We start from the raw sequence: 24,366 nt of genomic DNA on the forward strand, positions 1-24,366 counted from the left end.
AAGACCATGAAGGAACAACAGGCAGAGAAGAAAAAGAAAAAAGATGAGGCGAGGTAAAAGCGGAGGAGGTAAGCGAGGAGGCCTGTGGGGAAACTACGTGTGCGTTAGGAAAACTGAAATATTTAAAAGAAAATGCACTGCAGGGGCACCTGGGTGGCTCAGTGGGTTAAGCATCTGACTTCGGCTCAGGTCATGATCTCACCGTTCACGGGTTCGAGCCCCCCGTGGGTCTCTTTACTGACAGCGCAGAGCCTGGAGCCTGCTTCCAATTCTGTGTCTCCCTCTCTCTCTGCCCCTACCCTGCTCACAGTCTGTCTCTCTCAAAAATAAACAAACATTTAAAAAAGGGGCGCCTGGGTGGCTTGGTCGGTTAAGCGGCCGACTTCGGCTCAGGTCAGGATCTCACGGTCCGTGAGTTCGAGCCCCGTGTCGGGCTCTGTGCTGACAGCTCAGAGCCTGGGGCCTGTTTCGGATTCTGTGTCTCCCTCTCTCTCTGACCCTCCCCCGTTCATGCTCTGTCTCTCTCTGTCTCAAAAAATAAATAAACGTTAAAAAAAAAAAAAAGAAAGAAAAGAAAATGCACTGCAAATACAAGGAATTTTAACAAAATCACAAGTAGAATGGAAACACCAAGCAGACAATAAGAAGAAATAGAATTGAATAATGTGTTTCATTTATATATGGAAAAAGCGAGAGAAAAACTACGGAACAAAAATAATACACAATGCTGTAGGGTAGCCAGGAAATAGTTAAAATGTTTACCATATCTTCGACAACAAAGAAAACTCAAGAACTACTTAAAAAACGAAAAGCTGTGCAAACCTCTTTCTCTAAGCATGGAGCAGTAAAATCAGAAACAGAAGAAAAGCAAATCGTCCAGAAATGAAAACACGTTCTCTAAAATAAATCTAGGCAAAACTACAATACTAGAAGAAAACACAGGTCTGAATCTCCATGACCTTGAACCAGGCAGTGGTCTCTTAGATATGAAACCACAGGCACAGGCAACCAAAGACTTCATCAAAATTTAAAACCTGGAGCTTCAAAAGGCACGGCTCAAAGCGAAAGGTGTCTGCTGGAGGCATGACGGGGAGCTGGGCAAAACAGGGGAAGGGGGTCAAAAGACACAAACTTCCAGTGATAAAATAAGGAAGTCCTGGGAGTGTAATGTACAGCATGGTGACTATCGTTACTGATACTATGCTGTATATTTGAAATTTGCTACGAGAGTAGGCCTCAAAATGTCTCATCACAAGAAAAAAATGTGTAACCACGTGTGGTGATGGAAGTTTACCAGACTTACTGTGGTGCTCGTTTCACGATACATACATATACGACTCATTACGTTGTACCAGAAACAGACATTAGGTTATGTATCAATTATACCTTGATTTTTTTTTTCGAAAAGTGACCGACAACCCACAGAGTAGGAGAAAATATTTGTAAATCATATATTTGATGGGGGTTGTTATGTGTTGCACTGTGTCCCCCCCCCCACAAAGATATGTTGAGGTCCTAGCCCCCAGTACCTCTACAATGTGACTTCTTTTGGAAATAGGGTCTTCGCAGTGAGATTCAAGTTAAAATGGGGTCATTCAAGTTGGCCCTAATCCAATATGAACGATGTCCTTATGGAAATTTGGACACAGAGACAGACACTCACAGAGGGGAGACAATATGAAGACACACCGGGAGAAGAGCCATGTGCCTGGAACAGGCATCTACAAGCCAAGGAAGACCAAGGACTGCCAGCAAACAGGAGGCTAGAAGCAAGGAAGGATCCTCTTCTGGAGCAGAGAGAGCATAGCCTTGCTGACCCGTTGATTTCTGACTTGTACCTTCCAGAAGTGTGAGACAAGAAATTTGTTTTAAGTCATCTAATTTTCAGTACTTTGTTACAAAAGTCCTAGAAAACAAATACAAAGGTCTAATACCCAGAATATATATATATATATGCATATATATATATGTATATATGTATATATATATATGTATACATATATATATACATATATATATGCATATATATATGTATATATATACACATATAATTTTTTTAAGTAGCTCATAACTCAATGGCAAAAAGAAAACCCAGCATATGAAGAGATGTTCAGCATCTCTAGGCATTAAAGAAATGCAAATCCAAACCACAGGGAGATACTGCTTCACATCCACTAGGGTGGTTGTAATCAACAAAACCAGTAACAAGTGTTGGTGAGGATGTGGAGAGACTGGAACCCTTGCACACCGCTGGCGGGAAGGTAAAATGGCGCTGCTGCTTTGGAAAACAGTTTGGCAGATCCACAAAAAGTTAATTAGTTCCAGAAGAAGATAAAAAGCCAACCGTACGTCTCAGTTCTAGAGGCTGGAAATCCCAGATCAAGATGCTTACAGATTTGTTTTTAACAATTTTTTAAAAAAATTTTAATGTTTATTTACTTTTGAGAGAGAGAGAGAGACAGAGTGTGAGCAGGGAAGGGGCAGAGAGAGGGAGACACATAATCTGAAACAGGCTTCAGGCTCTGAGCTGTCAGCACAGAGCCCGATGCTGGGCTCAAACCCACAAACTGTGAGATCATAACTTGAGCCGAAGTTGGACGCTTAACTGACTGAGCCACCCAGGCGCCCCAAGATGCTTACAGGTTTGTGTCCATAGTACTCTGGTAGGGTTTCTCCTCCTGACCTACAGACACCGTTTCTTGCTGTGCCCTCTCCTGGCCTTTCTTTTGTGTGCACAGAGCAGCTCTGGTGTCTTCCTCTTCTGTAAGAACACCAGTCCTATGGGACCAGGGCCCCGTCCTTAACATCTCGTTAAACTTACTTACTTCTTTAAAGGCCCTATCTCCAAACACAGTCACATTGGGAGTTAGGGCTTCAGCATTATGAATTTGGGGAAGACGCAATTCAGTCTATAACATCATATGACCTAGCGATTTCACTCCTACACATACACTCAAAAAAAGTGAAAACATGTTTCTACAAAAACATGTACATGGATATGCATAGCAGCATTAGTCATGATAGCCAAAAAGCAGACACAGCCCCAAGTCCATAAACTGATGCATGGATAAACAAAATTGTGGTATACAATGGAATATTACTCAGCCATATAAAGGAATAATATACTGATACATGGACAAACCTTGAAAACATTACGCTAAACAGACAAAAAAGGCAGACACAAAAATTCACGTGTTGTATAATTCCATGTATCTGAAATGCCCAGAATAATCAAATCTATAGAGACAGAAAATAGATTAGTGGTTAGAGGGTGCTAGAGAGGGTAGGAGGAATGGAGAGAGTAACTATTAATGGGCTTCTTTTGGGGGTGATGAAAATGTGGGCTGCACAACCATGTGAATATATGAAAAAGCACTGAATTGTATACTTCAAAAGGTATGTGAAATTTTAGGGCATGTAAGTATCTCCACAAAAAGTGACACTACTAATGAGATGTATGATGTATAAAAACATACTGGATGTGACCAAAGTTATACTCAGAGGAAAATTCATAGGCTTACAATATTAAAATAAAACTAAGCACTGAACTCATCTTAAAAAAAAGGCTTCAGGAATGCAAGAGGATGGTATTAATAAAGATAAAATCAGAAAATAAATGACAAAAGTACAGAATACTGGAATTGATTAATTCAAGAACTGATTGTCATAACCAGTAAAATAAACTTCCAGCAAGGATAATTAATTAAGAAGAAATCACAAGCACATAACATGAAGAAAGAAAAAGCACAGTTACACAGATACTGAGGAAAGTTTTAAAACGTATGTCTCTAGGCTACTGAATTAGAAAAATATCAAAATATTTGCTACGAAAACACAAATTAACAAAACTCATTCAAGAAGTATGGAAAAGATTCGGAATATCACTAAAATTTCCCCCAAAGAAAATGCAGGCCCCCAAAAGCAGTTTTGCATGCCTTAAAGAATGAGAATTATGCTATTTAAATTGTTCCAGAGCAGAGAAAAAGAAGAGTTTTTTCTGATGCCTTTTCCAAAGCCGGCAAAACTTGACAAATGCTAAAACTTGACAAACAACACAATAAAAAAAAGCACTAATCTCTCTTATAAATGTACATGGAAAAATATTAAAATATAAGCAAATTAATTCAGCAAAATATTAGAAGAATAATACACTCACATACAGTAGGGTATAATCTAGGAGTGCAAAAAGAGCTCACACTGAAAAATCCATGAATAGAATTCATCATGCCAATAGCTCAAAGGAGAAAAAACATTTGGTCATCTTGAAAGATGCTGAAGAAGCATTTTATAAAATTAACATTCCTGATTTTTTTTTTTTTAAGTTCAATAAAAAATGAAAGCATTCTGGGGCACCTAGGTGGCTCAGTGGGTTAAGCGTCCAACTTCGGCTCAGGTCATGATTTTGTGGTTCCTGAGTTCAGACCCCACATCAGGCTCTGCGCTGAGAGCTCGGAACCTGGTGCCTGCTTCAGATTCTGTGTCTCCCTCTCTCCCTGCCCCTCCCCCACTCACACTCGGTTTTGGCCTCTCCCTCAAAAATAGATAAACATTAAAAAAAAAATTTTTTTTAAGTGAAAACATTCTATGGCCAAGGAGCTAAAAGCATGGGGAGCTCTGGTGGTTGACAGACCTGAGTTCAAAGATGGGTGTCTACTTACTAGCTGGGTGACTTTGGACAATTCACTTGTCCTCTTAGGCCCCAGCTTCCTCATTTGAAAGATGATTAGGGGCGCCTGGCTGGTTCAGTCGGAAGAGCCAGTGACTCTTGACCTTGGGGTTGTGAGTTCGAGCCCCACATTGGATGTAGAGATTACTTAAATATTTTAAAAACTGAAAGATGATTACCATTCCATTTAAACGAATGAATGTAGAAAATCATATTGCAAGATCCAGCACCAAACACAGAGCAGCATTCAATCAGCGGAAGCTTAGTATTTTTATTAATAAAAGGAAACAGTATCTCAACACGATTTTTAAATCCATCTATATCAAAATAGGATGTTAATATGAAATACCAGATAAAAATCTCATATCACATATATTATACAAAAGGGATTTTATAGTAGATAGTTCTAGATATGGATAGAGAGATAAGAAAAAAATGTGGAAGGATACACTCCAAGATATTAATAGTTGTATATCTCTGGGTAATAGGATTATGGGTGCTTTTTTCTTTCTCAATATTGATTTTTTACATGTAAATGCAATAGCAAATGTTAAGTCATAATCGAGATAGTAAAAAACAGAGCAAAACTGTTATTCCAAAAAACCAGACAAATTGGAAATCTCTCCCAAAAGGCAGAGAAAATGGATTAAGAGCTAAAAATGATAAAGCGAGTGACAAGATTTGAGAATCAGAAAATGGATGTACAACCTAAGGCTTAGAGAGATTCTTAAGAGAGATATTGGAAGCTATCAGAAATTCTAGTCAAAGCAATAACTGAAAAAAGGTTTTCTCCAGGAATACCAAAAAAAAAATGTGTGCAGATCACAAGTTTTACTATGTACCAGCCAAACTCAATGAAAAGAGTTCAATATAAAAATCACCCTGGCCTCAGACTTCTCTGCAATACAACTGCCAGAAGATGGGGAAGTCGAGTCACAAAGCAATCACATCTCAGGTATGAAAAGGCTCAGAAACCACACTCACTTTCTTGCAAAGGGTACTTGAAGGATTACGCGAAGGTGCACCCCAGCTGGGTGAAAGACGAGTAAAAGTAATTTTCGAGAGTGGGGATGATGTAGCCTAAAAGGAGTGTAGGTCATCATTTACTCCTTTCTAGCCCAGACTCAAAAATGTGACCGCTCCGTGTTGACTAGTGACTTCTATCGTCCCTACGGTCTGACCCTAAGTGCTTCCTTGCTCTTCTCCGGGACCAGGAAAGAGGGTGACCGATGCTGCAGGGATGGAGGCTGGGGGCTGGGGGGGGGGGGGAACAACACGACAGAACCCCTCTTTCTGAGACAGTAAAGGAGGAGAGACGACTCTGCCCTTCCTGCTGAAATTTTTAAAAAGGGACAGCAAAAGGTGGCGGGGCTCTCCGCTCTTTCCCGCGGGAGATGAGAGGCAGGGCAGCCGCGAGCTGGGTGCGGTGCCAGGCTCTCTGCGAGGTCGGGAGCAGGGGCGCCCACTGCCTCCCGCGGACTCCCGGAAACGCCCGCAACCGCTCTGGCCCGGCGGCACCGCGTCACCCGCGTCCTCAGTCCCTCCCCCGGGGCCCTCGGGCAGGGCTGGCCGTCTGCTGGGGGTCCCCGCCGTCAGGGACGTCGGTGGGGGCCACGCCTCCGGGGGAGACGCGGGGAGCCCGCTCTAAGCGGAGAGGGGCGCGGGCGACCTTACCCCCGGGCCCCGTGGACACGGTGACCTGCGCGTAGGTGGCTCCCGCGGCGGCAGCCGGGCCCGACACGCCGTTGAGCGCCGCCACGCGCACGGTGTAGCGCGCCCCGGGCCGCAGGTGGAGCAGCGTGGCGGCGCGCTCCCGCAGCCCGGCCTGGCGCGGCACGAAGGCCACGCGCGGCCCGCACGGCTCGCACGCGCCCGCCGGGCCCTCACGGCCGCAGCGCAGGCACAGCAGCGAGTACGTGACGTCCGAGCGGCCGCCCGAGTCGGCGGGCGGCAGCCAACGCAGCCTCAGCGCCAGCGGCGAGCGGCTCAGGCTGTACTGCAGGTCCCGCGGCGCCGACGGCGGCCCTGGGGTGCGGGGCGAGCCGGGGCGGGGTGGGGGGGGGGGGGGGAGGTTAGTGGGGGGGGAGCAGGAGGGGCGTGGGGGGGGAGGGACTGGGGGGTAAGTGAGGCCATTGATGGGGGAGAGACGGAAGGGGGCGTGGAGGCCAGTGAGTGGAGGGAGGGCCAGGGAGGTGGGAGGAGGTTAGTGAGCGGAGGAGGATGGGGTTGCGGGGCGCAGAGCTGAGTGTGAGGGGCGGGAGCCCCCCTCTGGCCGGGGAGCAGGGTGAGGTGAGGGCGTGGGGGGGGGGGGTCCACTCCACGAGAAGCCGGCCTCATCCCTCCGTCCTCTGGACTCTTGCCCTGGTTTTTCCCACCCAAGGCCCGGGCCCCATCCCCACCCCCGGCTCCCCTCCCTCCACCCCGCCATCCGGGTCGTGGCCCCCACGCCCTTCCCACGCTCACCAGTGCGGAGCCCCCTGCCCTCAGCAACCCCTCCCCCACGCCTTTATTGACTCCCTCCTCCCCCTCTGCGAACGCCTTCCGGAGGGGCACTCACGGGTGCAGGAGGCCGATGGCGGGTCGGTGGGCGAGCGCGCGTAGCTGTCCTGGCACACGCAGAACGTGGAGGCGTTTTCCAGGGCCCGGCTGTGCTCTGGGCACGGGGAGCAGAGCGGCCGACGCGAGGACAACTTGTAAAACCCTGGGGGACAGGCTGCGGGGCGGAGCCACGTGAGGAAGGGTCTCCTCCACAGCGTGTCTCTCCCCCCCACCTTCCTGCCTGCCCCATTAGGGTGACTTTAAGTCCGGGAACTGTGCCCGGAAGGGAGTCTCAGCTAGTCCAATAACAGCCGCGTGGGATGGCAGCTCCCGACGTAACCCAGGGCTACCTCACCCTTAGCGAGCGCTTAATGTGTGCAGAACACTAGCGTTTTACCTTTAGTAATTCGTTTAATCCTCCCAACAGTCTGTGAGGTGCGTCCTTTATCGTCATCTTCTTAAATGAGGGAACTAAGGCTCAGAGACGTTCAGTAACTCGCCCAATGACCCACAGCTAGTAAATGGTGGGATTCCAGCCCCAGCAGACAGCTTTCAGAGCCCGCACCATGCTGCCCTAATTAATGCCCACTGGAAGAAAATAAGCCAAACTCTCCAGTCTTGATGTGAGCCCAGAAGAGCGGTGCCTCCAAGGGGTATTTCACAGCTACCCAAGGACAGACACCCACACACTTACAGTGACACACACACTCACTGTTGTCGTCAGAGCCCATCCTCCCACCACTACCATCGGGGGTTCGTGGCATCACAAATCCTCAACTGATGCACTTGGTTCCAGTTTGAAAGTGGAGCCAGCCAGGTGTGGGGGCTGGGGGCGGAGGGTGAGAGTAGACTGAAGGAAGGTGAAGTCTCTCTACTTTTGGTCTGGACACCCTCCCCAGTTACTTTGCTTCTGTCACTTCTCCGGGCTCACCCAGAATGCAGGTTGTTAAGAGCACAGGCTCTTTATATCCGAACAACCTGGGTTTGCGCCTGGGTTGTTTACCACTTACTTGCTGTTGGCCTTGGGCAAATTGGTTGACCTCTCTGAGCCTCGGGTAGAATACCCACCTCAAAAAGGTTGTTGGAGGATTAACTGAGGTGAAGCATAAGCCGCTTAGCCCGGCACAGACAACACGTACACAACAGTGGTAGTAATTACTGTTCCTCTGTCACAGGCCTGAAGTGGAAATGGCTGAACGCCCACTCGAAAAAATGTCTCACCAGCTGGGCCAGGTGGCAGGGAGGCAGTGGCTCCTGGCCCTCCTCTCAGCTTCTGGGTGGTTCTCACCTCCCTCCCTGCACCCACCAGGCCTTCTTGCTAGTTTAGCTGGTTCTGGAAGGCTGGCTGCTCTCCAACCCCAAGAAGACACACACAGTACAACAGAGGGGATGCAGACTAGCCCTCAGGAAGGATTTTCAGCCTGTCTGGGAGAAGAGGGGAGTAAGCTGCGGGTTTCTCGTTATCTGGAAGGCTTAGGCTTTGGAGGTTCTACCTTGCTGAGTCCTCGGCAACACAGCTTTGGGCAGGGCCTGTGAAGCTTCAGAAGCTTTGGAAATAATCTGTCTTCAGAGCAGAGCATGGCGCTCACTAACATGGTGGGCTGGTGACCAACGGCAACCCCCGCTGGGACTCGGATGGCCTGGGTTCCAGTGTTAGCTCTGCCCCTTTCTATGCCTCTCTGGCCTCAAGAAACCATCAGTCAAGTGGGGATGATAACCTTGGCCTGCCCACCTCTGTTGTGAAGTCAGAGTGGAGATCTGTCGGCAGGATCTCCCAGCAGTAGGGAAAAGTACCAGAGGCTCCCTTTCTCTGCATGTTTGGGACATCCACTGTCCCAGAGATGTGTGTCCCAACGGAGACCGAGGTGGTTATCTCTTTGACAGACTCTGTTTAGAGGAGGTTTGTGTGGAGGCTCAGACTCATGAGAGCCTCTTGACTGCAGGCCCCTCCCTGTCTTCATCAAGGTCAGAGGCAAATGTCAGAGATCACCTAGTTTAACTCCCGCTGGTGCGGTCCTCTGGCACCTTTCCTAGAAGTAGCCACAGTCTCTGCTCAGAAATGGGGAGCCCACCTTCTTCTGAGGATGCCTCTGCTGAGAAAGGGCTTCCTTATATTGAGTCCATATAAGCCTCCCTGTCTGTAACCCCCCTCTCCTGCCACCCCACCACAGGGTCTCTGTGTGCCCTGGGGAGCCTTAGAGAATATTTGCTTGGGTCCCCCTGCTCCAGGGCACTCCCACAGAGATTGGAAGACTCAGGTTGTACACCCTGATCTCCCCCACCCCCCAAAACCCTAGTGACCAGGAGAGGGTAAATAAAAGAGAGAAACAAAAGGGAGAGAGAACATCTTGGTTCTATCCCCTCCGCATCGGTCTACCTTTAGAGAAGGCTCTGTACTCAGCTGTAGAAGGCACTGGAAGGCCTTCACTTTCTGAACACAAACCTGAGCATTTCACTTCCCTTCTTAAAACCCGCCAGCACCTCCCCAGTGCCAACCACCCTACCCTTGCCACACTGAACTCTTCGTTTCACACCTCTGGCTCTTGTCCTGTAATGTCTCACAGCCCTTTTCCCTTGGCAAACTCCTATGTTTCTCCAGACCCCAGTTCAAAATAATAACTCCCTTAAAAAATAAAAATAAATGAAAAAATAAATAAATAAGAAAGAGAAGAAACAGGAAGAAAAAAAACCACCTCGCTTATGAACCTCTCCCTGGCACCCTCCCCAGCTCCCCATTCCCCAAGGCAGAGCTGATACCATTACAAGTGGCTTTTGGTCTGGTCTCAGCTTAAGTCAGAAGGGGGACTGGGTTCCTGAGTGTGTGTGTGTGTGTGTGTGTGTGTGTGTGTGTGTGTGTGTGTGAGATTGCCCAGAATGTGTATCCAAACCCCCTCTTCCAGACCCTGATCCATTCATTGGATGATTTTTTTTTAGCATCTACTGTGAGTCAGGTGCTCTGGAGCTAGGATCTAGAGACAGAGTGAATGAAACAGACCAGGATCCTACTGTCCACTGGTGCAGATGCCTTCCTCCCACGTCACAAGGAGAAGAGAGGCTGTCAGTTGGTAAGTCCCTCAATGTCCGGCCGTCAAACCGGCGAACCTCCCTCCACACCCATCTTTCTTCTCCCCGTTCCTTCTAGACCTAGAGGAAAGGATGAGCCACCTCCTGTTGGAGGCCTCCAGCCCCTCCTCCTTCACTCTGGGTCCTGCCCCCTTCTCCTCCTCCCAGACTATCTTCCATCACTCATATGGTTCCTACTTCTTACATTGCTCCTTCTCTACTGCTTCCTCCCGGTGACAGAACAGAGGAATGGAGCGGTAAAAGTGGTCCATTTGGGGTGCAGGCAGGAAGGGCACGATGTACGGAGTATTAAAAAACAATGAAACTGACGAAAACATGGCCCGATCTTGGTTAGCAACAAGTGTCAGCAATTCTAAGCCATGTCAGTAATAAAATACATCCCCCCTGGGGCAGACCACTCCCACCACCCCCTGCTTGGTGCCCCACTGGCTCCTTCCCTCAGCATATAAATAAACAAGGCTCCCATCTACAGTCAAAATCTCCTCTCAACCCAATGTCTTCCTCAAGATACCACCTCCCTCTCCTCCCCTTTCCAATCCAGCCTCCCAGAGACTTTGTGTGTGTTCCCTACTCTAGCTCCCCAACTTCCTTCATCCCCCAGCCTCCTGGCAGCCTGGTGTCTCTCTCCGTTACTCAACAGAAACTGCTTTGGCCAGGGCCACCGGGTGGACATTGTCCAAACCTCACCTTACCTGACTGCTCACCAACACTATAAGCCCTTCCCTCCTGGACCCCTCCACCTCCCTTGGCTGCCAGAAATAACACTCTCCTAGATCTTCCCCAGCCTCTGAGTCTCCCTCAAGGTCCTTTTTTATGGGCTTTGATTCTCCTACTCCCCCTTAAACCCTTAAATACCGCTGTTCTATGAGACTTCATCATTGGCCCTCTTGCTTCTTACCTCGCCTTGGTCTGTCCCAACCGTACCCACAGCTTTAAGTAGTATCTCTCTCTCTCTCTCTCTCTCTCTCTCTGTTGCTGAGCTCCAGACTCACTTTCTAGCTACCTCCACTTAATGCACCCCAGACACCACAGATTCGGTGTCCATCGATGTCCTGTGATCTCTACCCCAGCAAATGATCCTCTGTCCATCCAATCCCCTAGAAGTAAATGAATCAAAAAGGACTCTTCTTTTCTCCTGTGTCACATGGTCACCAAGTGCTGTGGAGGCTGTCACATCCATCCTCATCTCTCAATGACCTCTGCTACTGTCTCACTTCAGACCATGCATTCTTTCTCCTGGACTGTTGTCCCATCTTTCTTATTTTCTACCCCTTAATCCTTCCTTCCTCAATTCTTTCTTTGTAATTACGGCTTGAGTGATCTTTTGAAAATACAAATCTGAACATGTCAGACCCCTGCTTCAAAGCCTCCCCATTGGTCAACAGCATATAGTCTCAGCACTTTATCCTAAAGTTCAAGGCCCTTCATGATTTGTTCCTGCCCCTCTCCAGCCCCATCAGCCCTCACACCCCCAAATGCCCTCTGCCCCCAGCCCCCAGCCCCAGTCATGCTACATTCCCTCCTGCCTCCATGCTTCTGCAGACAGTCTCTTAAGTCAGAATGTTTTTATTTGCCTGGAAGAAAGGCCTTCTCACTGTCTCTCTCCACGCTTAGATTGGGGTTCTCCCTTCTCCAGGCTTCCTCAATTCTCTGTTGATATGTATCACACCCTATGGTAACCACTCCTTCACTCAGTACATTTCCATTGGGCACTTACCACATCCTGTTATGGATACTGGCGCGCTAAAATGTGATACAACCATTGCCTGAAGTCAGTCACTAGTCCAGTGGTGGAAACACACACAAGTAGATCACTACATAGCATGGGGTAAGTGCAGAAATAGAGATTGCAGTCAACTGTACTTAATTTTTTTTAAGCAAGAAGTAGAGGTTGCAATGGGTGCTGGAGAACAGAAGTGTTTCCTAACCCTACTTGGAGAGTTCAGGAAGGTTCGTGCCTCCAAGTCCCTTACTAATCCATAAGTTCCCACCAGGAAAGAGATGGTGACATTCCTCTAAATATATATAATAAACCCTCCCTAAATGCACTTGGCAAGTTCTCAACTCATATCGAATGGACAGTTGAACAAAGGAGTGACATTAAGTTGAGTCATTTCCTCCTCTGTCTTCCCACCTCTATATTAATCCCTCCATTGGATCACATATCACCTTGTGATTTTTCAATTTTTATGTTTTCCATCTATAGAGCTTCTGAAGAGTTGAGACTATCTCTGACTCATTTCTGTTGTCCTGGCACCCAGAAAAGGACGTGGCTTAGAAGCCTCTCTTGATCTTTCTACACTAAAGGCACACATCCATACCCCATCTTTACCCTCAGTCCTCAGAGCCACAGATAGGGGAGAAAAGGAGAGGTCCGGCCCGGTGCCCACACAGACCTGAGAACCCAACAGAGCCCCCACATGAAGGGTCTCCCTCAGGGGGCACTTTGACTCACAGTTCGAAGAGTTGGGTGAGATCTTACTAGTCATCTAGCACAACCTCTCAGTCTTTCTCTCCAGCTCAAGAATCCCCCTGCCAGATTCTGACTTGCATATTATCAGTGACAGGGAGCTCACTATAATGTAACCAATCCCCCTAGTCCATAGCTAGTAGAGTTGGGCTGCTGTATCATTTTTCTTTATGCATACGGGAGGCAGCATGGCGTAATAGAAAGAACTTGGCAGTTGGGCGAATCTGGTTCGAACCCTTGTTCCCCATTTACTAACTTTGCAAGCGAGGTGCTAATCTCTCTGAGCCTCCGTTTCCTCATCTGTGAAATAGGGATACTGGTGACTTACTTTATTGCCAAGAATAAATGAGACATCCTTTGCGAGGTGCTTATCATAGTGCCTGAAATGTAAGCCCCTAATGCCCCCTTATATGAAGTCAAATTCACCTCCTCGTAACTTCGTTCAGTGGTCCTGGCTGGACCCACTGGAAAGCTCCACAGAAGGTCAGGGCTCTGGGCTCCACAGCCCACAGCTGCTCCACTCCTCCTCCTGCCTCTTTGATCTACGGCATACTCTCTCCCAATTGCCACCTGCGCGCTACGCCCCCACGCCACGCCCCCTCGTCCGCTGAATACCTTCACAGATGTCACCACGTTCCTGGAATCCCGCACTGCAGCTGCAGCGGCCCACGGGCACCAGCCATTCACCATCAGCGCCACAGTGCATGCGCGGGGGGCTGCCGGGCTCCCCTTCTGAGTGCGCCACGCACGTTCCCGTCACCTCCACCAGCGTGGAGAAGGCACTCTCAGCTGCGGTGGCTGGGAACGCCGCCAGGCCCCGCACCGTCGCGCGGCACTGCTTGTAGTAGACGCGCACAGAGACCAGCGCAACGCATGCGCCCACGTCCTGAAAGGCCAGGTGGAAACCCCGCCGGCTGAGCGGACCGATCTCGCGCACCTCCGTGTTCAGCTTCATCTTGCGCTCTCCCAGGTCGCCCTGCGTGAAGCTCTCATCTGCAGCGATTGTATCGATCTTGCGGGGCCGGCTGCCACCTGGGCGGGGACGCCCGCGGCCCAGGTCAGCCTCTGTTTCCAGGTAGTAGACGTTGAAAGTCTCCTTGCAGGTGCCCGCGGCGCCCGGGATGCTGCTGCAGTCGCGCAGTGTGAACTGCAGCTCCACGAAGATGCGCTGCCCGCGGCCACGGCTGATCCAGCCAGTTTGCAACCAGTTGTCCTGGTTGGGCTCCAGCACGTTGCACACCTGGTATGTGCGGATCGGACGGTCATGCTCGTCCACGCCGCTGATCTCCTCCCACTGGGGAGGAGAACAAAGATGTGGGAAGCTCAGAGCCAAGGCGCCCCCAGGAGGTGAAGCCCTGGTGGTGTCTAAAGCTGAAAAACCCCTTCCCCATCATCTCGCATTCTACACACACCCCATCCCCCTGAAATTATAAGATGCAGAGCTGGGAGAAACGTTGGAGACAAAGAGTCCAACCCTTAATTTTATAGGTCGGGAAACTGAGGCTCCAGAAAGAGTGATTTGACTGGATATGAACATCGAATTAGCAGCAGAGCTGGGAATGGTGTCTGAAGTCTCCCGGCTCTCCACCAGGTGCCCACACGGGGACCAGGCTGCAGCCATACAGCCACATCTGCCCACCCCCACCAAGTTTCTAAGCCACTTTCAGGATTTTAAATCTCGCTCCTTCTATCAATCCATCAATCAGCAACACTGCTTGGAGGACCTGCTATGCGCAAGACACTGTCCAGCATTGGCTCATCTAGATGACACATTTCTGTTGCTAGACACAGTCGGTTTTCCCCTCATTATCTTTCTCTTTTTTTCTTTTCTTCTTGGACTGACTGAAGACTCAACGTTTTCTAATAGGCCACTCTGGCTTGAAGCCAGTGCCGCTGGAGATCACGTGCTCTGAGGAGCATTTTGATCTGCTGTAACCACAAAGAGCTAAAGGAATTGAGTCTCAGACCACCAGAAGATTCCTGGGAGAGGGAGAGAAAGGTTACACTTACCCCATTACTTGGCAGTGCAGTCCAGCCCAACTCAGCCTGGGAGGCTTTGGAATCCAGGAGGATGACTAGGGAGAGGAAGAACAGAGATGTCAGAAAGTCAGAAGGTCAGGAAGGTGGGAGGGACCCTTTTGTGAGTTCGTTGTAAACTTGCTGAGGGAGCAGAGACAAATTTTTCCCACCCCGTACCTTCCCATGAAGGCGTGGGGTGTGAGTAGCTTGAGTCCAGAAAGAGGTAGCCACAGCAGTTAGGCAAGGAGCCTGTAGCGGTTTCCTGTGGTTGCTGTAACAAATCATCACAAACTCTGTGGCTTCAAGTATCAATTACTTATTTATTCTCTTATAGTTCTGGAGGTCAGAAGTTGAAAATCAATTTCATTGGTCTAAAGTTGGGCTGTCAGCAGGACTGGTTCCATCTGTAGGTTCAGAGGGGAGAATCCATTTCCTTGAGTTTTTCAGCTTCTAGTGGCACCTGGATTCCTTGGCTTGTGGCATCCTCCTCCATCTTCAAAGTGCTTCACTCCAGTCCTTCTGTGACCAAGTTGCCTTCTCTCACTGACTCCTTCTGCTTCCCTCTTGTAAGGACCCTTGTGATTTCATTGGGGCCATCCAAATAATCCAGGATAATCTCCCTATCTCAGGACCCCTAACCACATCTGCAAAGTCTTTTGCATTTAGAATAAGATTGATTGGTTCTGGGGATGAATTAGGATGTGGACGTATTTGGGGAGTCATTATTCAGCCTGCCAGAGTTCATGGAAGTACTCTTAAGATTGGCTCTAAGAAAGGGGTGGTGGTGTCAGTGAGCCCCCCTTTCCACCTTCTAGGCTCCCTAAATTATAACTGCATGTCAAGAAGAGACAGAAAGTGAGCATATTAGAGGATTTCTGCATACATCCTGAATTCATTCATACTCAGGGGCTCATCTGAGGTCTGAAGTCACCAGGGATGGAAGAGACTAGAACCTTTTTAGTTTGACTCTTAGGGGCTCTGGGAAAAATGAGTGGACTCTGCCAGCAGCAGGAGAAATGAAAATTTCTTCTCTCCTGCTCTCAGTATCGGTCCCAAAGAAGCATTGGTCTGGATAGCACAGCAGCAGCTCAGAGACAGGAGCCCAGGCCATCTTGAAGTCTTGGAAGATTACAAATCTAGAGCTTAAGCAAGGGGGTGGGGCTCCAAGGTGAGGGTCTCTAAGAGGGTTGGCTCCAGAGGCATCAGTGACAGTAAGCAGGACCACCGACAGCTTCCTGATTTTGTTATAACTGACAGCACATCGGAATTGCATATTGGCGTCAGAGATCCAGCGCCCCAACCCCCCGGTCAGCGCTTTAGATTCCAGCTCCTCAGGATTCTACACCTGGATATGACGCCTCTGGATTCAGCTGAGCGTACGGCTCCCCCAAATCCAGAGGCAAGGCGCGAGCCCTGGTACCGCAGGCAGCTCCAAGCCCAACAGCGCGGACCGCTTCGGGTAGTCTGCGCTCCAAATTCAGCACTGCGGACAGCTCCCTCTCCAGCACGTCGGGCTACTCCCGGACCCAGCCATCCCTCCCCTACCAGCGCTCCACCTCCTGCCTCGCGGTTCGGGCTCCATCCCGTCGTCCCGTACTTCGATCTCACCTCCACACCTCCCTGTCTCCTCTGCTCTCTTCATCTCCCTGCCCCCACACCTCCCACCTCCAATCGCTCAGCCTGTCCGTCTCACCGGCACCTGAACCGCCGCCTCTGGCTCTCACGATTCCTGGTCTCTTTCCTCCCAGCCTTCCAGGTCTCCAGCCCGATTTTCTTAGCCACCTTTGCTTAGCTACCTTTTTCTCTGCCTCTTTAGTTCTTTGCTTCCCGCTGCCCGCTTGCCTCAAACCCCAATACAGACTCCAGTCTCTCTATACGATTCCTTCCCTCAGACCCCCAGTTCTCCAGCCTCCTATCTTTTGGCATTCCAAGCTCCAAGAACAGCCACCAGTTTCCTCACCTTCCTCGGCGATCCCGGGCCTCCCTGGTCCCAAAAGCAACGCCAGACAGAGCGGCATCAGGCAGACGAACAGGCGCAACGGATGTGGGCCGGCACCAGTCTCCATGGTCCGCAGACCAAGCTGTCAGTGCGGCGGCGGCTCAAGCCGCGCCAGCCCCAGCACCGCTGAGCAGTGCCCCCAGACCCTAGCTCCTTCTGGGGGCGGGATCTCGCTGGTTACCGTCATCCATGGGGACCAATCACTAGGCACCGCCGCGGGAAGTCCACCAATCCCCGCCAGCAGAAGGTGGAGGGGTGGAGTTTCATAGGCCAGGGGCGGAACGGCGAAATGGAGGGGGGAAGGAAGGGGTCCCGCCAATCTCCAAACGTGGGGGTGGGTAGCGCTGAACGCTGGTCTGGCTCCTGGGGAGGAGGATGAGCCGGCGACGAAGGCCCAGAGCGCAAAACCTTAGCCTCTCATTCCCGAGAAGTAGACAATGTGGGCGTGGCTTAAAGAGGGGCGAACCTCGGGGAGGCCGCGACACTTGCAGCCTCTGAGCTAGGCTGGAAGCTCCCTTGTTCCCAGGACTTTCAAGGGTTTTTGAAGCCTGATGTCCCGACCCCAAGCTCTGGGGAGCTCCTCTATCTACAAGCCCTTGGCTTCTTCCTGTGTCTGAGGCTCCTGGTGTCTTATGGCTCAATCCTGCCCTCTTCTCTCCCCGCCCTCCTCACACAACACACACACACACACACACACACACACACACACACACACACACACACACCGGCAGGAGGAAGGGGCTAAGGCTGACCCTGGGAGCTACTCTAGAAAGGAGAGCAAAGTGGGAGACGGAATCCCACCCTACCAGCAGCGCTTCCGAGGTTGGGAAACCATGTGGACGCCAGGATGGGGCGGTGGTAAATTTTGCATGAACGATCGGTTCCTCAGGTTCCTGCTCTTGCTGCCAGGACACAGGCAGCACTCTGCACAACTACCCTTTTCCCCAGTCTGCTCAGAGCCTGGAGTCCCCCCCCCCCCCCCCCCCCCCCCCGCGCCTTGATAATCCCTCTCCGCCCATCCCAGGTGACTGGGAAGGAGCTCAGCGGCAGGGACTCCCAGGGGTCTGCGAAAGAGGCGGAGCAATCCTCGCGGAGTTCAGCCAGCGCTGGGGAAGCTGCAAGGAAACGTGGAACACGACCTCTATCTAGTGAAGGTCATTTATGTGCAAGCTGAGGGTTTAAGGCGTTGGTGGTGGGAAGGGCTGGAGCCCTCCAGGACGAAGGAGGCGGCTATTGAGCGCCACCATCTGGGCTGAACTTGAGCAGAGAAAGCTCCACCCACCCTGTGGCTTTTCAAAGCTCTTTTCTTGGGGGACCCAACACCGCTCCTTTATGGTGTCTAAAGCAGCCTGAAGAACCCTTGAAAATTAATGAGTCGTGTATCCCCATGACCTGCCTGGCCTGAGTGTACATTTTGTGTGTATGTATATGCTCCTTACCTTTCAACCAACACTCCCTGAGTGCCATGCTCTGTGCTGAAAATATCTGGGTGAATCTCTGTCTCTGCTACAATCCATACCTCCTTGGGGTAATGGATAATGAATAATGAAAATTGCTGGCATCGTAGACAACTGGCCACTTACAAGCCTCTGAGCTAGCCTGGAAGCTCCCTTCCTGTGTCGTGTGTGTGTGTGTGTGTGTGTGTGTGTGTGTGTGTGTGTGCGCGCATGCGCATCTAGTATGTGTGTGTTTATGCACCCTTGCTCACAGACATACTTGCTGGACAGCAAGAAGGAGGAGTGGCTGGGAAGAGTTGGGATCCTTTGCCGGTAAAAAGAAAGGTCATCAGGAGGGGCTGAGGCTCCGACACCACAGGACACCGAAGCCCGCTGAGAAAGCAGAAGGAGGTGTGGCATCCAGCTGTTCTTAGATGCAGGTGGGGTCTTTGAAATCAGATCTCCCTGAAGAAGCGCTCTTACACCCCTACCTCCTTCCATCTTCATTCTTCTCACGCTCAATTTTCCCCTCCCCCTCCACCCCCAGCGTTGGGAGTTGGTATTTTTAGAAGCTGCTTAGAGACCCAGGACTCCTTTCATTTCAGAATGAGTCCTCACTCCACTACCCCTCACCCTTCTCTTCAAAACCGGGTCCCATCCCTTATGCAGTCTCTAAGGCGCCAGTCACAGCTTCTTACCTGCGCTCCAGGGACTTCAGCCCAGAGGTTCTGGCCCTGTATGCTAACACAAAATGCAGACTCCTTAGGAGCCTGGAAGGATCATTCAGGAGCCAAGCATATGGAGGAAATTATCTGGGGAAAGCCATACAGATGCCCCAACAAACCCCTGGCTGTCCGGAGTCTGGTTCTCATCCTCTCCCACCACATGCATCTGTAGCCTCCTTGGGGAAATTGCCAGATTGAGACCCTAGCAATGGGGGAAAGAAGAGGAAAAGAAGATTTGAAACAATCCTTCAGTCCTTTTCTTTCTTCCTCTGAACAATTCATTTATAATAAAACCAGGACGGAGATGCCTCAGTGTATAAGGATATATGCAAATCAGCAAGATCTTAAGAGTTCCTCCAAAGCGGACTCCACTCAACCAGGTGACTGCTGAATAGACACCTAAGTGAAGATATTCAAAAGGGCCTTAGAAGGAAACTAAGCTATTTTACTGTGAACTTAAAGTGCTGGGGTCCAGTCAACCAAGGGCCAGGTTAGATTCTTCCCTGGAATAGCCAGTAGAGGAGTGGGGTGGGGGTGGGGTTCTGGCATAGTGCTGAACTGTGAGCCCACCTGCCAGCTTCAGCCTGTAGAAAATTTTCTGTCCGTGGTGCGGAACCTACCAAAGTCTGGACCCTCCATTTTCAACTGGACCTGGGGCCTTTCTGCTGCCCTGCTCTAATCATCAGCCCAGGGCTCTCTGCCTTGTTCCTCCAGCCTATAACCCAGACCTAGCTATTTGCACCTCCAGAAGGTAAGCAGCCTTACTTCATGGAGTAAGAGTGGAGGAACCTGGCACCCATCTGGAAACTCCTGTTTTCTCCTCTGCTCCTCCCCAACCCCATATGAGGTGGGATAGAAGGGATGCTTCTCTCTACTTCTACCTTACTCTCTGCAGCATGATGGGAAGAACACCTGTTGGAGCTGAGCAGCTTAATTCAACATCTAATTATTTATTAGAAGTGATCTTCCAGGAAGCCAATCCAACTTTACTGCAACTTCCATTTCCAAGTTACTGAAAGTTATACATCTAGGGGCTGAAAATTTGATCTCTTCCTTTTGCACAGATCCAGAAAGTACATTCATCCTGGCTAGGCAGAGAAGGTCATCTCCTCCATGGAGAAGACTAAGACTGCTTCAGAGAATCAGGGCCAATCCCTCTCCTTGGAAAAGAGGACAAGGAAGGAGCAAAGAACAGTGGCAAGCCCTACTGCTCAAAGGGACATTTCCAATTTGTCTCTTTCCTCTTCCGGTCTATCTCCTACTCCCCAGCTTAAGAAAAATAAACATCTCCAAGGTGAATTATTTTCTAGGACAATAAATTCACAAGCAAAAATAAGATGGAGGTTATATACAAGTGTTTACATTGTATTTTTCTAAGATAAAGGAAATATAAAATATTGAATTCATTGACTTTGAAAATTAAGCAGCAAAAACCTTTCATTAATACAAATATTCAGACTTTATGATACTCTGCTTCCTCCTCTGTAAAATAAGAGTGAAAATACTTCAGAGTTATTGTGAGGTCAGAATATAATTTATATATATATATATATATTATATATATATAAATTTTATATATATTTATATATATTATATGTATATTATATATATATATATATATATATATATATATATATATATATATATATATTCCAGCACATAGTACTTGTCACATAGTTCTGGTATGTTTTATTATTCAACTTCATGGTTAATTAAGGTGAAAAACAGAAAGAAAAAAAGAAAGGAGAGAGACAGTCATAGAGGAAAAGACATAATGAGGGATAAAGAAGGAGACAGTTTGTTGAGATGAATGTGACTAGAAAGTACGAGAGCCTGAAAGAAATGTGCTTGAAGAGACAGGAGTGTCATCAGGGCTGGCTGGCTGGCCAGCTGCCAAGTGCCCTCAGAGGTGACACTTACCTTGGTGAATTAATCATGGTCCAGGATCATAAACTTGACTTTAACAGCACTAAGAAAGAACCTATGTGTTGGAGGGTTGGAAAGTAGATCGTACTAACTCAGCTCCAATATTGCTATCTGATTCAAAGAACCAATGAATTAATATACAATGAGAAATGGAACTGCCAAGGAATCCAGAATTCTCACATTACCATGTCCAGCAAATTCTTCCTTTGTAGGAAAATGTGCATAGGAAGCCAATTTATGACGCAAAGGCTGCTTTGAGAGTGTAAGGGGAGGCAGTTGGATGGTTTAAATATTTGAGGGCATCAGGCTCTGGTACCTTGTGCCTCCAAATTTCCAATAGGGATAAACCTGCCACTGGCACCTCAGTGACTGTATGAAGGGCCAGGGCTTGGAATGGGATCTATCAACATATGCTTCTCTGACTGTTTTTAAAATCCTAATTTTATTTCTGAAGAGCTCATTTTGAGATTGAAGCAGACCTTTTAAATTTAAATGACCAAAGTAATATAAACTGATAAAAAATTTTGTAAGTAAAAAGTAAAGATATCCATTAGTACTACCCTCATATAGTCCCATTTCAAATTTTAAACATGTTAATAGATTGATATGTACCCTTCCTGATATTTTCTATGCATACACACACACAAACACACACACCTTTACAGAAAATATATCTGTTAGTGAGGTAAATACTGTTGACTACTCAATGCCTTTTCTCTTTTATATTGTTCATTGCTAAGAAATCCCCAGTTTTGTTCAGATGTTCATCTACTACAGTCCTTTGCTCAGAGAAGATGACCTTCTCCCCAAGTTCAGGGATGAATAAAGATTGTTATTGGTTAATCATTGTCATCCCATTCCATGTGTCAGGGTTAGCTTAGGCATGGGTATGTAACACAGCCCTGGCCTTCTGAATTAGAGATTCTGGAAAAGGTTTTCTCTCCTAATAGAAGGAATTGCCTAACAGGCAACATCCCACTTCTTCTCTGCATGTCATATCTGCAATTGACACCTGAAGTGGCTGCAACCATTTCAACATGATGAAGACAGAGATATCAACACTTTGGTAAGATTTTTCAGTTGTAGTAACTGGAAACCTAACTAAAATTGGCTTAAACAAAAATGGTATTTTATTAATTTTATTCACATTATTTTATCAGTGTAACTGAATGAGCTAGATCTGCATAGAACAGCAACATTTTGCATTGGGATTGTTCTGGAGTTTTAGCTAATCACCAAACTTGGATTCTAAAAAGAAGTGCAATTGAAATCCTAGAACTAAAAAAATACAATAACTGTATGTAACAAAATGGATGGATTTAACATAAGGTTAGACACAACTAATTCTAGGAGTAATAAGCTGAAAGGTTAGTATAAAATATCCATACTGAAGTATGTAGAGAGAGAAGAGAATAGAAAATGTAGATAAGAGAGTAAGAGACATATGAGACATAGTGAATAAGCCTAAATACATGGAATTAGAAAGAGGAAAGAGAGAGGATGGGAAAGAAGCAATATTTGAAGACAGGACAGTTGAAATTTTTCTAAAACTTATGAAAGACATTAAGACATATACCCAGGAAGTGTCATCAATCTCAAGCAGGATTAATGCAAAGAAAGCAATATCTAAACACCTCATAATAAAACTGCTGAAGACCAAAGATAATGACAAAAGAAAAAACCCTAAAAACAATTAGAAAGAGAAAATATGTACGTTACCTTCAAAGGAAGAACATTATTAAGACTAGCAACTGACTCCCCAACATAAATGATAAAATCAAGGAAATGATGGAATAGCATCTTTAAGGTATTGAAAGAAAATATGGTTAATCTAAAATTTTATACCCAGTGAAAATATCCTTAAAAAATGAAAGAGAGGCACCTGGATGGCTCAGTTGGTTAAGCATCTCACTCTTGGTTTTGGCTCAGGTCATGATCTCACGGTTCATGAGTTCCGAGCCCCACAGTGGGCTCTGTGCTGACAGGGCAGAGCCTGCTTGGGATCCTCCCTCTCTCTCTCTCTCTGCCCCTCCCCTGTTTGCTCTCTCTCTCTCTCTCTCTCTCTCTCTCTCTCAAAATAAATAAATAAATAAATAAATAAATAAATAAATAAATAAATTTTAAATGAAAGAAAAATACATGTTTTCAGACACTCAAAACCTGAGAAAAATTTTCATCCATAGGCCCTCACTAAAAGAAATACTAAAGGAAATTTTTCAAACAGAATGAAAATAAACCAAGGAAGCACAACATGCAGGAAGAAATAAAGAGCAACAGAAAGGGTAAATATATGGGTAAAAGTAAATGAACAATGACTGTATAAAGCAATAATATTTTGTGGAATTCTAAGCATATGTAAAATTAAACTGCACCACAGAAATGGTACACAGGGTAGCAGCAGGTGAATAGAGTTAAAGTATTTTAAGGTCCTGTCATTGTCCAGAAAATGGTAAAAGAATTAATTTATACTAAACTTTAACAAGTCAAGAATGCATGCTGTAATCACCATAGTAATTATGGAAGAATAGTTAAAATATATATATCAAATTCATGCAGTAAAATAATGGAATAATAAAAGGAGTCAAGGGATGCCTGGGTGACTCAGTTGATTAAGTGTCCAACTCTTGATTTCAGCTCAGGTCATGATTTCATGGTTCATGAGTTCAAGCCCTTCACTAGGACTGGGATCCCCTCGCAAAATAAATAAACTTAAAAAAATCCATCAAAAAAGGTTTAAAAGGTTAGAGGAAAAAGGAACATAGAACATGTGAGAGAAATATAAAATAAATACTACAATATCTTGAAACTCAAATATATAAATAGCTATTAAATCTAAGTGAACTAAATACCTCTTTTAAAGACGAAAATTGTCAAATTGGTTTTTAGAAAGAAACTCATTGCTGCTTTTAAAAAAATCTTATATATAAGAATTTGGATATGTTAAAGAAAACAGTTGTAAAAAACATGGTACACAAACAGTAACTAAAAGAAAATCAGTAAAGCAAAACTAATATTATACAAATTAGACTTCAAGGCAAGAAGCATTATTAGACTCTGTATAATGGGGAAAATGTCAATAAACCAAGAAGATATAACAATTCTAAATTTGTATACACCTAATAACATAGTCTTAAAGTATATAAAAGCACATCACACCACACCTCCACATCTGCAGTATAAAAACTAAAATTCCTGGGAATCCAAGGAAGACATTTTGGGCAAAAGAATGAACATGGAAGGTAGCGCACTCAGCGTTATGAACACAGCATAGGAGTATCACTCGGTGTAATCAACTGCTGCTGCTGCGACACATAAATCTCCCCATATTTCAATGACTTAATTCAACCAGGTTATTTTTAGCTTTCATTATATGTTCAGTGTGACTTAGTAGGGACTCTGCTCCATTCACAGTCCTCAAGGGGAAGAAATTGACAGAGACTTGTTGACCCTATAGAATCGGGAACATGGGATGGGGGAAGAGGGTGTTGTATGAGCCATGCAAA

At 47.3% G+C, this 24,366-nt stretch overlaps 1 protein-coding gene and 1 long non-coding RNA gene across 8 annotated transcripts in view; one reads left to right on the plus strand and one right to left on the minus strand.

Annotated features, from left to right (window-relative positions):
* The window catches only part of EPHA10 (EPH receptor A10), a 38,351-nt gene extending 21,459 nt beyond the window's left edge, over window positions 1–16,892 (minus strand). For all 7 annotated transcript variants that reach the window (XR_006206115.1, XM_042952130.1, XM_042952129.1 and 4 more), the window contains exons 1-5: window positions 16,738–16,892; window positions 14,769–14,833; window positions 13,374–14,052; window positions 7,224–7,379; window positions 6,341–6,691 (exon numbers count right to left, since the gene is read on the minus strand). Coding sequence is in view for 6 of the 7 variants with exons in the window: in XM_042952130.1 (XP_042808064.1) it covers window positions 6,341–6,691; window positions 7,224–7,379; window positions 13,374–14,052; window positions 14,769–14,833; window positions 16,738–16,843 (1,357 nt within the window). In the remaining variant the exon portion in view is untranslated. The remainder of the gene's footprint in view (window positions 1–6,340; window positions 6,692–7,223; window positions 7,380–13,373; window positions 14,053–14,768; window positions 14,834–16,737) is intronic.
* LOC122227553 lies at window positions 6,584–20,256 on the plus strand. Its single transcript, XR_006206116.1, has 3 exons — window positions 6,584–6,668; window positions 10,139–10,269; window positions 20,002–20,256. It is a non-coding gene; the product is annotated as an uncharacterized LOC122227553 (long non-coding RNA).
* Window positions 20,257–24,366: the final 4,110 nt, after the last annotated feature.

This window comes from Panthera leo, chromosome C1 (assembly GCF_018350215.1).
Source record: "Panthera leo isolate Ple1 chromosome C1, P.leo_Ple1_pat1.1, whole genome shotgun sequence".
Lineage (NCBI taxonomy): Eukaryota > Metazoa > Chordata > Mammalia > Carnivora > Felidae > Panthera > Panthera leo.